Here is a 13,358-nt window from a genome sequence, read left to right as displayed (position 1 = left end):
CTCCTACCTATATTGTGCAGCATCTTAATAAAATTTTTCTTGAGCTTTGACCCCTTCCTCCAGTCACTCCCCTGCCCTCCGCCACCCACCAATTTATGACAAATCTTTGAGAAAACCTCCGGACCACTGTTAGTCATGCTATGATGCAGTATATGAAGAGTTAGGAATGAATGTATGAAAAAGATCGTAACAAAGGTGTAATCTAGAATCTAATATTGTCCATCACAGCCACTATTTCCCACTGGAAAGTATGTACATTCTGCCCAGCAGTTGCGCAGTGAATTTAATTTGGAAAGTTGCAAGTATTTGTAAATTAAAAACTCAATAGTTGTTTCCTGCTCACAGAACTTTCTACATCAAAGAAAATAGATCAACAAGCAATCAACAGTCTATTCGATCTTCTAAAGGAGACCATCTTATCTTCATCAAAAATACAGGAATTGAAGATATCATCGACTGCTGTTTTATGATGGGAGTCTTCCCATCGAGTGTACAATCAGTTCTGCTTCCTGTGATTTGTCTTAATATCAAATTACAGTTCTGGTTCCTCATCTTTACTTTATGGCTTCCTTGTACTCTGTTCACCTTCTCAGGTCTTTTTAGCCTTTGCTTCTTCTTCCTTACTATTCTGATTTCTCGTTCCTTCACAGTCCTGCATTTGTACTCTTATAGACAAAACCCCATAACTGAACAATTCATATCGTCAAACCTTCTTCACTGACATTTCAAATCTTCAATACTCACCTTAAACATTTCATCTTCTCTTAAGATGACCCCTCTCACACATAACGGAGGTTATTTTCCTATTTGTTGTTCATTTTGCTTTAACGTAACAAAGTTTCTGATAGTACGACAATTTGCGACTACTACATCATTAAAATAAACAATCACATTTTGGAAGGAAAGTTGGTGCAAAGTGAGTGATTGCTCAGAATTCTAGAAAGCATTCCTGAAATGAATATGTTTTAAAGTATCTCAAAAGCAACCTTTTTCGGAAGATAAGCACAATGCACAGTGTTAAAAAAGACAGATTTTCATTAATAGGAAATGTATGGACTTCATAGCTTTGATTTGTAAAGCTTGTATTTTTTTACTTGCATAAAATGGTTTTAGAGCTTTCTGCCTACAGTTAAGCAGTTTGTTCCATGCCTAAACACGTTTTCTCATCCCGTGTTTCATTCCTGTTCAATTATATTGTTGGTGTATGTGGAAGCTGAGCAGCTTTCCGCTCTATCTTGCGATTAGATGAGGAGCCAGTCTGCAGAGGAGCTTTGGAAAGGATATTGCTCTTGTTCAGGACTAGTGTTTATGATTTCACCAGTTGGAGACGGAACCCACCAGGACTGCCCTTAGCATCTGCAGTAATTTAGCTGAGTTTTAGTTTCAGCTCTGCAGTAAGCTATGTGGCGTTCGACAGACCATAAAGAAGTCAAGGAGGTTGGTAAACAAAAATTCAAGACAAAAAGCATTGTTGTTTCCCATTGCATGGTCTCGATTTGTTTTCTTCTCATCCACCTGTAGCACCATCTGATCTTCTTGCAGATTGATTCTGGCAGCATCAGAATTGCTAACACCCAGGCCTATCCACCGGTTATGCCTATCCACCGGATATGCAATTATTGAAAAGTCTGTTTGACTGAATGACCCAGTTGAGCATGTGGATATGGACCTTGGAAAAATGATATCTTTATGCTATTGAAAATAGTTTCTCCATTTGAAACAGAATTTAAAGTTAGGAAGTGGCAGTGGTACAAACAAACTTTTAATGTTATTTTGTCACTTTTTTTTACTTAATCACTTTGAATTTTGAGTCTATTTTTACCTTATCTACTTCTAGCATAAGAATTCTCTTGTTGGGAAGTGATGAATGTGTAACCAAAAGATAGCACTCTAAGAAAAATCAACAGACTCCAAATGGATTCTTATGTAACTGAAGCCTCTGTGGTTTCATGGACTGCACTCATCTTTAAAATCTTTATTTCCTCTGCTTTCCTTTGAAAATATCAGACCATGCATCAACTGTTTAGTCAAGCCCTTGCCATCCAGCCGTGATGAGCTAGTTTTGTTGTTCCTTAGAAATACGTTCTCAATATTTCTTTTTAGAATTTGGTAGTTGCTGGTTTTCAGCGACTGCTAAGCACTTTGGGAATCCGTAACTGAGTTGGATACAGAATAAATTTTTGTTGAGGTGAAGCCTGTTGTGACTTCTGTCCATAATAGTTGAGTTCCTTGACTAAACAATTTTTTGAGCCCTCTCCAAAGATTCAAGAAATTTGATTGACCAAAACTGTGTTGAAAGGTACAAGACCCCTACCCAGTTCACACATTAGTCTGATTATGTGATTGCTAGATTGTGCGCGATGAAACCATTTCAGGGTGGATATAATCCTAAACATTGGCATTTGATTGTTCAACATGTTTAATTTTTGAGGTAATAAATTATATAAAAACTTTGATTACTTTGTACTGAAACATGGCATCAAGAAGTATGTATAAAAATAGACAATCACTCTAGTCCTTTTTTCCCATGCAGGTGGAGAATGAGAAGTCTTTGGAACATGAGAGTAAACGCGTAGATGACCATTTAAGCAAATTACTGGGTTTTGTTCTCCAGTTGAAGAAAGCAAATGGAGATACTGGGCAGCAGCTGGAAGCATTGTCCCTTCAGGACACACATCCGTTGCCACTTTTGTCGTCTGAATCAGAGGCTGCCAAGCTGAATGAGGTGTATCAGAGGTATGAGTCTCTAGAACACAAGACAGTCACCTATGAGAAAATAGTTAGTGTGTTGAATCGTGAGGTGGAGAGGGTGCAGGTGACTCTGGAAGCATACAGCCGACAACATCGACTGGATCAAGAGAAAATCGAATCTCTCAGTACCAAGGTTAGTGTAAATCTGCTTTTCAAAAATGTTTTAACAGCTTGGTATGGAGGTGGGGTTCATTTATAGGAAAATAAATGTAAATGCAGTTTGACAGATCAAAGCTCCTTCATTCTACCATGAGAAGTCTTGTCACCTGTCCCATGCTCAGTTTCCGCAATTGCTGGCTATATTGTTCATTTAATTATTTTGATTTAAAAAAAATAGAACATTACCTAAAGATCAAAAATTATCCTTTCTTTAAGCCACTCATTTCCAAAGAGTACAGTTTTATCTCTCTAAGAAAGTGTCCTGAAAAGATGCCTAGAGGGATCAAAAAGATAGATGTGCTAAGCATCCCTCCAAATTGTGTACAGAGTGTAGCTGTTTCTGTATTTGTGGTAGTTTCACCCACTGTTTGTGGCAACCTAAATGGTGAAACTTCAAATTTCAACAAGACAGCCCCTTTAAAAAAAAAAAAAAAAAAAAAAAAAATAGCTGGCTTCTTAAGAATTTAATGTTCCTATTGTAAATGCTTGTTCAGCTACTCCACGAGCAGGCTGTGCTTTCCATGTCCAGGTTTCTTGCTTGGCGGCAGATATTTTTGGTAACTGGATCTATGGAATGGGATATAGAGCTCTTAAGTTGTTTACTTCAGGAATGGCAGTTCATAAAGTTCTTTATTTGCCTTTTGGTACTTGGTATAATTGAGCACTTGTACATTGAGAACTGAAATATTAGCAGAACACAAAACATAACTATTGAAAGAGAGAACTACAAACATGTTGCCATTTTATAACTTTGAGAGTACCTACAACTAAACATAAGACTGCAATCAAATTGCAACTAAGTAACTCTGGTTCGCTTTTTTTTATCGAAAAGCTTCCTTCTCCACAGTGCTGGATCACTGTAATCTCAATTGTAATATCACCAAATAACAAATACTGTTGAGCCACATAAGCAAAATGTAAACATTTACATTAAAAAATTCAGTACAAAACATTTTAAGACTTTATCTTGGTCTATGTGAAATGGTTCTGTTTAAGTCACCTTGATTTGTATGTGCATGGCAGCACATGTTGAACCTTGTTTTTTTAAATGGAAGAGAAAAGTTCTTTGATACAAAATGACCCTCTGTGACTCTTTCGGGGTGAAAATATCTGCATAGTATATTATTTTTAAAAGTTTGTTTGCAAACCATTGCCAACAATACTACAGCATTCCTGTCTGATGTTTATAGACATTCTGCATTTTTTGTTTTGTCATTCTCAAAAACATTGCCAGTTGAAGCCTTTCTCTTAATGTGGGGAGATTGTCTTGTTCTGCCACCCTGACATCTCCAGTGGATTAGCAGCATTGTGTTTCAAAAAGGGGGCCTTCACAGGGTAACTTTCAACCTCATTAGTGCGAGGCCGACGCCCACACTACCTCCCTGGTGAGGGTCACGACCAGTGGGCGACACCAGGGAGGGGGTTAATAAATTCCTCTGATGCGTCGCAGGATTTTTTTTTAAATTAAAGAACGTCTGGGAGACATGGAAGATCTTCTGTGTAGCCTCCCACTCGTCCCTTTGTGAAGTCAGCGCACCACCCAATCAGAGCAGGACGCCACTTCCTGCTCTGGTGGGGAAAACAGGTCTAAACTGGCCTCCCCAGCATTCAGAAAGGCCTTGTTTGAAAGGGGAGATTCTCCCCCTTTTAAACAAGGCCTTCCTGAACAGGTTTCCTGGCCCTCGAGCTGCGATCGAGGGCCAGGAAACCCCACTAGACACCAGGGATTTTGCTTGGGGGGGGGGGGCTGCCCCCTCGGCAAACAGGTCCCCTCCCACCCCACCCCAGGGGCATTTTTTTTTAATTAAATGTAGATTTACCCCTTGGGGGGCCCTGTGGGGGCAATATATATATATATATTTTTTTTTTTTAAGTTGTATGGTTTCCTAAATAAATAAAATATATATATATATATATATATATATATATATATATATATATATATATATATATATATATATATTTATTTGATGGCATGTGTAGCTGCAGATACACATGCTGTGCATTATGTCCGCCATCTAGTGTTGGGCCTGGAGTGTTACAAGTTGTTTTTCTTCTAAGAAGTCTTTTTCGAGTCACAGGTTCGTGTGACTCCTCCTCTCAGTCATATTGCACATGAACATCGACTCCTTTGTTAGATTGTTTTCCGCTGTCGGGTTCGGACGTGTTTCCTCTCGCTACGAGACTTTCAATTTGGAAACTTTCTACTAACTTTATTCTGCCGGCGTTATTACTAACTTTATTCTGCCGGCGTTATTATTTCGATCATGTTTCCATCTGTAATCGAGCTGATAATACTGTCCGAAACAAGAAAACGCCCTTTCGGGCTACTGTGGCCTGTTCAGGCCTACCACGCCATACCCTGATAGATCGGACTCTATTCCGATTCTATCCTCGATGCCACGCGAAATTCCCTTACACCGATCAACACATGGTATGTAATCTTTGTCTCTCTCCCGAACATCGAGAGGAATATTGTGAAGCTTGTCCTTCTTTCCGGTCGAAAAAGACACTGCGGGACCGGAGAGCAAGGAGACTCGAGATGGCGTGGAAGCATAGATTCCACTGCCACCTTATAAGAAGAGCAGGCACAGACAGCTGTTTCGATTTATGACACCGATTCTGAAGCAGACTCGGATGAAGACAGCCAACTGATCACTGCGGCTCAGCATGTGAGTACACCTGCCCCTACGCCCACTTCCAAAATACCAATTAAGGCCTTGGGTGCACCACTGCCAGAAAGCCATGGTTCCACCCAAAAGAAAATTGTCGGCAACTGACTTTCGGGTTCGGCACCGAAAAAGGCCAAATCACCACATCAAAAGGCCACACCTGTTTCGATACAGGAGTCGAACAAATACATTAAAAGATCCACATCCGAGCTAAGCCGATGTCCACACTCTTCGGAGCCGAAAAGTCAACGTCCGGCTTTGGAGCCGAAATCACAGGCTATATCTTCAGGACAGACAAAATTTGGTACCACTTCGGAGCCGAAAAAATCCTTTTACACAGAAGAGACAGGTTTTTCGAGCAGGTTAAAACACATCTCAAAGATAATTGTGGAACAATCCTCTAAAGGAGTTAAAACATCTGAATATCATTCTGAAGACTCTGATATTCAGCCAATCCTTCAAATCATGGACAGTAAACAAAGAAGGATACATATCCATAAGGAGACAGGGAAAATCATTGCTTCACCTCCTCCACAAACCTAGAGAAAGCTGGTGTTTCCAGAGATTCTTGACACTGCTCCACCACCAGCAAAGATATTTAAAAGAAAGGAGAAACTATCACCTTTACAGTTTTCTCCACCATATTGGCCACACCTTTCTTTCTTTCCACCACCTACTACCCCACCACCATTGCCTTCACCAACACATTCTCATACATATTCACATGCAGATACAGTGGACCCCTGGAACTTTTATGACCTAGACCCTATACCGATAAATGACCCAGAACGCTATCTGTCCAAACTTTCACAACCAGAGGATAGTACGGCTTACACTCAGGTCATTTCTAGAACAGATGCATGCTGAGCCTTTGGAGGACGATTTTCTTTTTAACACTTTGTCCTCCACTCACTCACACTACCAGTGTTTATCAGTGCCTCCTGGTATGCTTAGACATACTGATGACATATTTAAGGAACCTGTCAAGGCTAGGGTTTTAACCCCGAGAATGGACAAAAAATACAAGCCTGTGCCAACCGACCCAGTTTATATCACACTACAGGTACCACTAGAATCTATTGTAATCAGTGCTGCACGGAAAAGGGCTAATAGCCAATATTCAGGGGATACCCCTCCCCAGACACAGAAAGCAGAAAGTTTGATGCAGCTGGTAAAAGGCTAGCTATACAAGCAGCTAACCAAGGGCGTATTGCCAATTCCCAAGCCCCGTTAGCAAGGTATGACAGGGTACACTAGGATGAAATGCAAGAATTCTTGCAATATGTACCAAAAGAGCATCAAAAGAGAGCACAACAGATTGTTGATGAGGGTCAAGCAATCACCAGTACCCAAATCAGATCTGCTCTTGACGCACCCTATACTGCTGCTAGAAGTATAAACACTAGCATAACAGTTCGTAGGCATGCATGGTTAAGATCTTCTGGATTTAAACCGGAAATACAGCAGGCAGTACTTAACATGCCCTTTGATAGGGAGCATTTATTTGGACCTGAACTTGACACAACTTTTGAGAAACTCATGAAAGACTCTGACACTGCAAAAGCCATGGGAGCCCTATATACCACACCTTACCGGGGTTCCTTTCGTAAACAGCAGTTTAGGGGAGGTTTTAAACCCCAAACTACAGAGGCTTCCACCTCACAGTCTAAACAAACCCAGCAGTACTATCAAAGAGGATAATTTAGAGGCTCTTACAGAGGTCAACACTTTAGAGCCAGAGGCAAATTTCAAATCTCAGAGAGTGTCACCACTCGCCCAAAGCAATGACTTCCTCAACATCCCACAATCCCACACATCTCCTGTGGGAGGCAGACTGCAACAATTCCACTCTCAATGGCAAAACATCACCACAGATCAGTGGGTGCTTTCAATTACCCGCAATGGTTACTGCCTAGAACTAATTTCTACTCCTCCAAACATTACCCCTCACTCTCACAGACTATCCCCAGAACACAATGTTCTGTTGCAGCAAGAAGTGCAATCTATATTACTAAAAGAAGCAATAGAAACAGTCCCAAAATCACAACAGGGAACAGGAGTATATTCACCATATTTCCTCATACCCAAAAAGGATGGTACTCTCAGACCCATTCTGGATCTCAGACCTCTAAATCTATATATCCTGTCAGAACATTTTCACATGGTAACTTTGCAGGACGTAATTCCCCTACTACAAAAACAAGATTACATGACTGCCTTAGATCTTAAAGATGCTTACTTTCATATTCCCATACATCCAGCTCATCGCAAATACCTAAGATTTGTAATAGAAGGAAAACACTACAAATTCAAGGTACTTCCCTTCGGCATAACAACAGCTCCAAGGGTTTTCACAAAATGTCCAGCTGTAGTAGTAGCTCACCTAAGAAGACAACACATACATGTCTTTCCTTATCTAGACGACTGGCTAATAAAATCAAGCAACATTATACAGTGCCAGCAACACACTCAATACACAATAGATACCTTACACACATTAGGGTTCACAATCAACTACCAGCAATCTCATCTTCAACCAGCACAGGTTCAACCTTACCTAGGTGCAATTTTCAATACCCAAAAAGCCTTAGCCTTCCCAAATCCACAAAGGATACAAGCCTTTCAAAATCTCATATCACAGATACAGCCCAATGAATGTTACACAGTAAGATTTATCATGAAACTATTGGGAATGATGGCAGCATGCATAGCAATAGTACTGCATGCAAGATTAAACATGAGGACACTGCAACAGTGTCTCGCACAACAATGGTCTCAAACACAAGGTCAATTGCAGGATCTAGTGTTGTTTGACCGCCAAACTCACAAATCTCTACAATGATGGAATCACAACAATTTAATAAAAGGGCAGTCATTTCAGGACCCTGTGCCTCACACCATAATAACAATGGATGCGTCAATGACCGGTTGGGGAGCTCACCTCAACAACCTAACCATACAAGAGGAATGGAATTCAACGCAATTAACTTATCACATAAACCACTTAGAATTGTTAGCTGTGTTTCTCGATATAAAAGCTTTTCAACTTTTACTCAAGCACAAAACAGTCTTACTAAAAACAGACAATATGACAACAAGGTATTATCTGAAAATACAAGGAGGAACACATTCATCTCAACTGTCCCTTCTAGCCCAAACAATATGGAAATGGGCAATTCACAATCAGATTTACCAGCTAGCGGAATACATCCCAGGGATATACAATCAGCTGGCAGACCTACTAAGTAGGACACAGCAACAAATACACAAATGGGAAATTCACTCACAGGTACTTCAACAGTACTTTCAAATGTGGGGAACACCAAACATAGACCTTTTTGCAACAAGCGAAAACGCAAAATCCCCAAACTTTGCATCCAGACACCCACACCCTCAGTCCAAGGGCAATGCTCTATGGATCAACTGGTCAGGTATATTTGCTTACGCTTTTCCCCCTGCCCATTAATTCAATTTCTGGTCAACAAACTGTGTCACACCTCTCTCACCTTGATACTCATAGCTCCCACCTGGGCACAACAACACTGGTACGCAACTGTACTGTCAGTAGTACCCCATCGCAAACTTCCAAACAGACCAAATCTGTTAAAACAGAACAACCGTCAAATCAGGCATCCCAATCCCAGTGTTATCAACTTAGCGATTTGGCTCCTGAAGTCAAAGAATTTGGATATTTACACCTTCCATTTGGATGTATGGAAGTTCTAAAACAAGCATGCAAACCTACAACTAGACAATGCTATGCTAAGAAGTGGAAACGTTTTATTTACTACTGTCAGCCCCAAAATATAGACCCTCTTAAAGCATCAATACAGGATATTGTATGCTACCTGCTTCATCTACAAAAAGCGAATTCAGCTTTTTCCTCTATTAAAATTAATCTTACTGCTATATCAGCATACTTACAAACCATACAACATACTTCTCTCTTCAGAGTCCCTGTCATAAAAGCCTTTATGAAAGGACTTAAGCGTATTATTCCACCAAGAACCCCACCAGTTCCTGCATGGAATCTCAATATTGTACTCACAAGATTAATGGGACCACCATTCGAACCCATGCATTCATGTGATATTCAATTTCTCACTTGGAAAATTCCTTTCTTAGTAGCAGTTACTTCATTAAGAAGAGTTAGTAAAAAACAAGCATTCACTCTGGAGGAACCATTTTTCAAAGTACACAAACATAAAGTAGTACTTAAGAGAAATCCAAAGTTTTTGCTAAAAGTAGTTTCTCCTTTTCACATTAACCAATCAGTGGAGTTGGCAGTCTTCTTCCCACAGCCAGACTCAACTGCAGAAAGAGCTCTTCATACTCTTGACCTTAAAAGAGCTCTAATGTACTATGTTGATAGAACAAAATAGTTTAGAAAAACTAAGCAGCTTTTTGTAGCTTTTCAACAGCCACATAAAGGAAATCCTATCTATAAGCAAGGATTAGCTAGATGGATTGTAAGTTGTATTCAAACATGTTACATTAAAGCAAAAATACAACTTTTAATAACTCCTAAAGCACATTGCACTAGGAAAAAGGGTGTTTCCATGGCATTTTTAGGGAACATACCAATGGCAGACAAATGCAAGGCTGCCACATGGTCCACTCCACATACATTTACAAAGCATTACTGTGTGGATGTCTTTTCAGAGCAACAGGCCAAGCAGTGCTTACAACTTTATTTCAAACTACTTCAACTCCTACAGGCTAGCCACCGCTGTTTTGGGAGAAGGACTGCATTTTAGTCTATGCATAGCATGTGTATCTTCAGCTACACATGCCATTAAACAAAAAATGTCACTTAGCCAGTGTGCATCTGTTTGTGGCATGTAGTGTTGCAGAATCCAGTGCACCCCCCCCCTCCTCCCCGGAAGCCTGTAGTCGTTCCAGTTCTTATTTGTACATATGTGTATATATATTTACATTTGCATGGTCATCTTATTTACTTACTACATTTAGTTGTACATTTACATTCTTTAACTCTATCACTCCTTCCTACTAGATGGCGAACTAATGCATAGCATGTAAATCTGCAGCACTACATGCCACGAACAGATGTACACTGGGTGAGTGACATTTTGTATATATATATAAATATATATATATATAAATATATATATACACACACACACACACAAATGTGTGTGGTTTCCCTGGGGGCTGCATTCAGCCCCCAGGAAAACCACACCCATATATACATATATATTCAGCACCAGTCCTCTTGAAGTTGCAGCTTGCGTCTTCAAAGCAATGCACATACTTCAACTGACGCGTTTCAACTGTAGCTTTTAAGCTTTTACGCTGCAATAAAAAAGTCAAGTAAGTCATGTGATATTATGTTTCTGCTACACAAGGATCTGACTTTTGTCTAGTGGCAGTTTTGATGCCATAAAGTACCGCAGAAGGTTTATATTATAAAATCTGTATTTTATGTAAATAGCTGAGTAGATTAATAAAGTCAGCCATTACCTGCACTATAATACAAATGAAATGTATGTGCGGGGTGGCTATGGAGAGACGAAGGGCACTTTTGCTGGTTGGTAGTGAGGGACTCCGAGGAGGAGGTCATGGGAGTGGGAGCACCAATAATGATTGTTGGGCTGGGCGCTAGAGGCGCTAAAGACTGTGACGATTGGTATGTAACAAGGTGAAGTAATAGTGTGTCTTTTTTTGAGTGTCTTGAAAGAACGTGCTGATTGAGGGAAGAAGCGAAGGTAAGGTGACCTCTACTGTTGCACGTATCTCACACACACACCCACCAGCAATTTTGTGACTGTCTATGTAGGCCAGTGTTTTAGAGCGACAGTTTAGCCAGTAGCAGAGATGTTATCTCGTTGGATGACTGCTGCTCAAGCCCTCACTCGGGTTATAGAGGACAGCTCTGACTAGGAACGGAGACTGAGACAGCAGATACTGAGACCGCATCTGAGGGATAGGACAATGGCTCAGACTCTGGGAGTGATTTTTCAGTTGAATGACTCCCATTCGATAACTCATCTTCCATTGATTATGAAGGAGGGGATGAGGACAGTCATGCTGTCCCTTCACAAGCACAGTCTGTGCAGCGGGACAATAGCAGATTAGCCCAACCCAGAGAACAGGGGCATGGGGCGGCAAGCACAGAGTGCTCTCTTGGGAGCTCCCCAATTTAGTTCAGCCCCAAATTCCACCGCCCAAATCATATTGTGGAGACATCAAAATGATCTATCACAAAACAACCTGGTTTTTGAAGGCAGGAATCTGCAGTTTTGGTCCTGGGTTCGGCAGCCATATAGGGAAAACTACCAAATTCAGACATTTCTGGAAACTAGACATCCGGAGGAGTCCACAGAAGTGTGAATTGTGTGGATTCCCCAAAGTTTTCTTAGCCAGAATACCCTGCAAAGATGAAATGTTGAATAAAAACTCAATTTTTTCTTGCATTTCTGTCACACAAACTACAGGAATATGCCGTGATCCACAACATTCCTACCACCCAGTGTTTCCCCACCTGCCCTGATAAAAACGCTACCCCACTTGAGTGTCTGTACCTAGTGCCTTCGTCAGGAATTGATCACCCCAGGGTCACCAGTTGCTCTCATGTAAGGACCAACACTGACCGTTGTGTGATCTATTCCTTTCGTGGGGACTGGGCCTACCCACACAAGTGAGGTACCATTTTTATCGGGAGACTTCGGGGAATGCTGGGTGGACGGATATTTGTGGCTCCTCTCAGATTGCAGAACTTTCTATCACCGAAATGTGAGGAAAAAGTTTTTTTTTTTTGCCAAATATTGAGATTTGCAAAGGATTCTGGTAACAGAACCTGATGAGAGCCCCACAAGTCACCCCATCCTGGATTCCCCTAGGTGTCTAGTTTTCAAACATGCACAGGTTTGGTAGGTTTCCCTAGGTGACGGCTGAGCTAGAGGCCAAAATTCACAGCTAGGCACTTTCCAAAAAACTCATCAGATTTCAGTGTAAAAATGTGATGAGTCCATGTTACATTTCCTGTCGCGGGCATTAGGCCTACCCACGCAAGTGAGGTACCATTTGTATCGGGAGACCTGGGGGTACACAGAATAGCAGAAAAAGTGTTATTGCCCCTTGTCTTTCTCTACATGTTTTCTTCCAAATGTAAGACAGTGTCTAAAAAATACGTTTATTTGAGAAATGCCCTGTAATTCAAATGCTAGTATGGGCACCCCGGAATTCAGAGATGTGCAAATAACCACTGCTTCTCAAAACCTTAGCGTGTGCCCATTTAGGAAATACAAAGGTTTCCTTGATACCTATTTTTCACTCTTTATATTTCACCAAATGAATTGCTGACACCGGTATACAATGAAAACCCATTGCAAGGTGCAGCTCCTTTATTGGCTCTGGGTACCTATGGTTCTTGATGAACCTACAAGCCCTATATATCCCCGCAACCAGAAGCGTCCAGCAGACGTAACAGTATATTACTTTTGAAAATATGATATCGCAGGAAAAAGTTAGAGTAAAACGTGGAGTAAAATGGCTGCTTTTTTCACCTCAATTTCAATATTTGTTTATTTCAGCTGTTATTTTCTGTAGGAAAACCTTGTAGGATCTACACAAATGACCCCTTGTTGAATTCAGACTTTTGTCTACTTTCCAGAAATGTTTAGCTGTCCGGGATCCAGCATTGGTTTCACAACCATTTCTGTTACTAATTGGAAACAGGCTAAAAGAACAAAAAATAGTAAAAATGGGGTATGTCCCAGTTAAATGCCAAAGTTGTGTTGAAAAATGTTGTTTTCT

The 13,358-nt window shown here is 40.7% G+C and overlaps 1 protein-coding gene across 3 annotated transcripts in view; it reads left to right on the top strand.

Moving 5' to 3' along the window:
• Positions 1-13,358, top strand: part of TRAF2 (TNF receptor associated factor 2) — a 429,606-nt gene that overhangs the window by 282,233 nt on the left and 134,015 nt on the right. For all 3 annotated transcript variants that reach the window (XM_069241424.1, XM_069241427.1, XM_069241425.1), the window contains one exon: positions 2,534-2,884. In XM_069241424.1, coding sequence (XP_069097525.1) covers positions 2,534-2,884 — 351 coding nt within the window. The remainder of the gene's footprint in view (positions 1-2,533; positions 2,885-13,358) is intronic.

This window comes from Pleurodeles waltl, chromosome 6 (assembly GCF_031143425.1).
Source record: "Pleurodeles waltl isolate 20211129_DDA chromosome 6, aPleWal1.hap1.20221129, whole genome shotgun sequence".
Lineage (NCBI taxonomy): Eukaryota > Metazoa > Chordata > Amphibia > Caudata > Salamandridae > Pleurodeles > Pleurodeles waltl.
The sequence above is the reverse complement of the archived record's forward strand: the minus strand, read 5'-3'. Positions and strand labels throughout refer to the sequence as shown.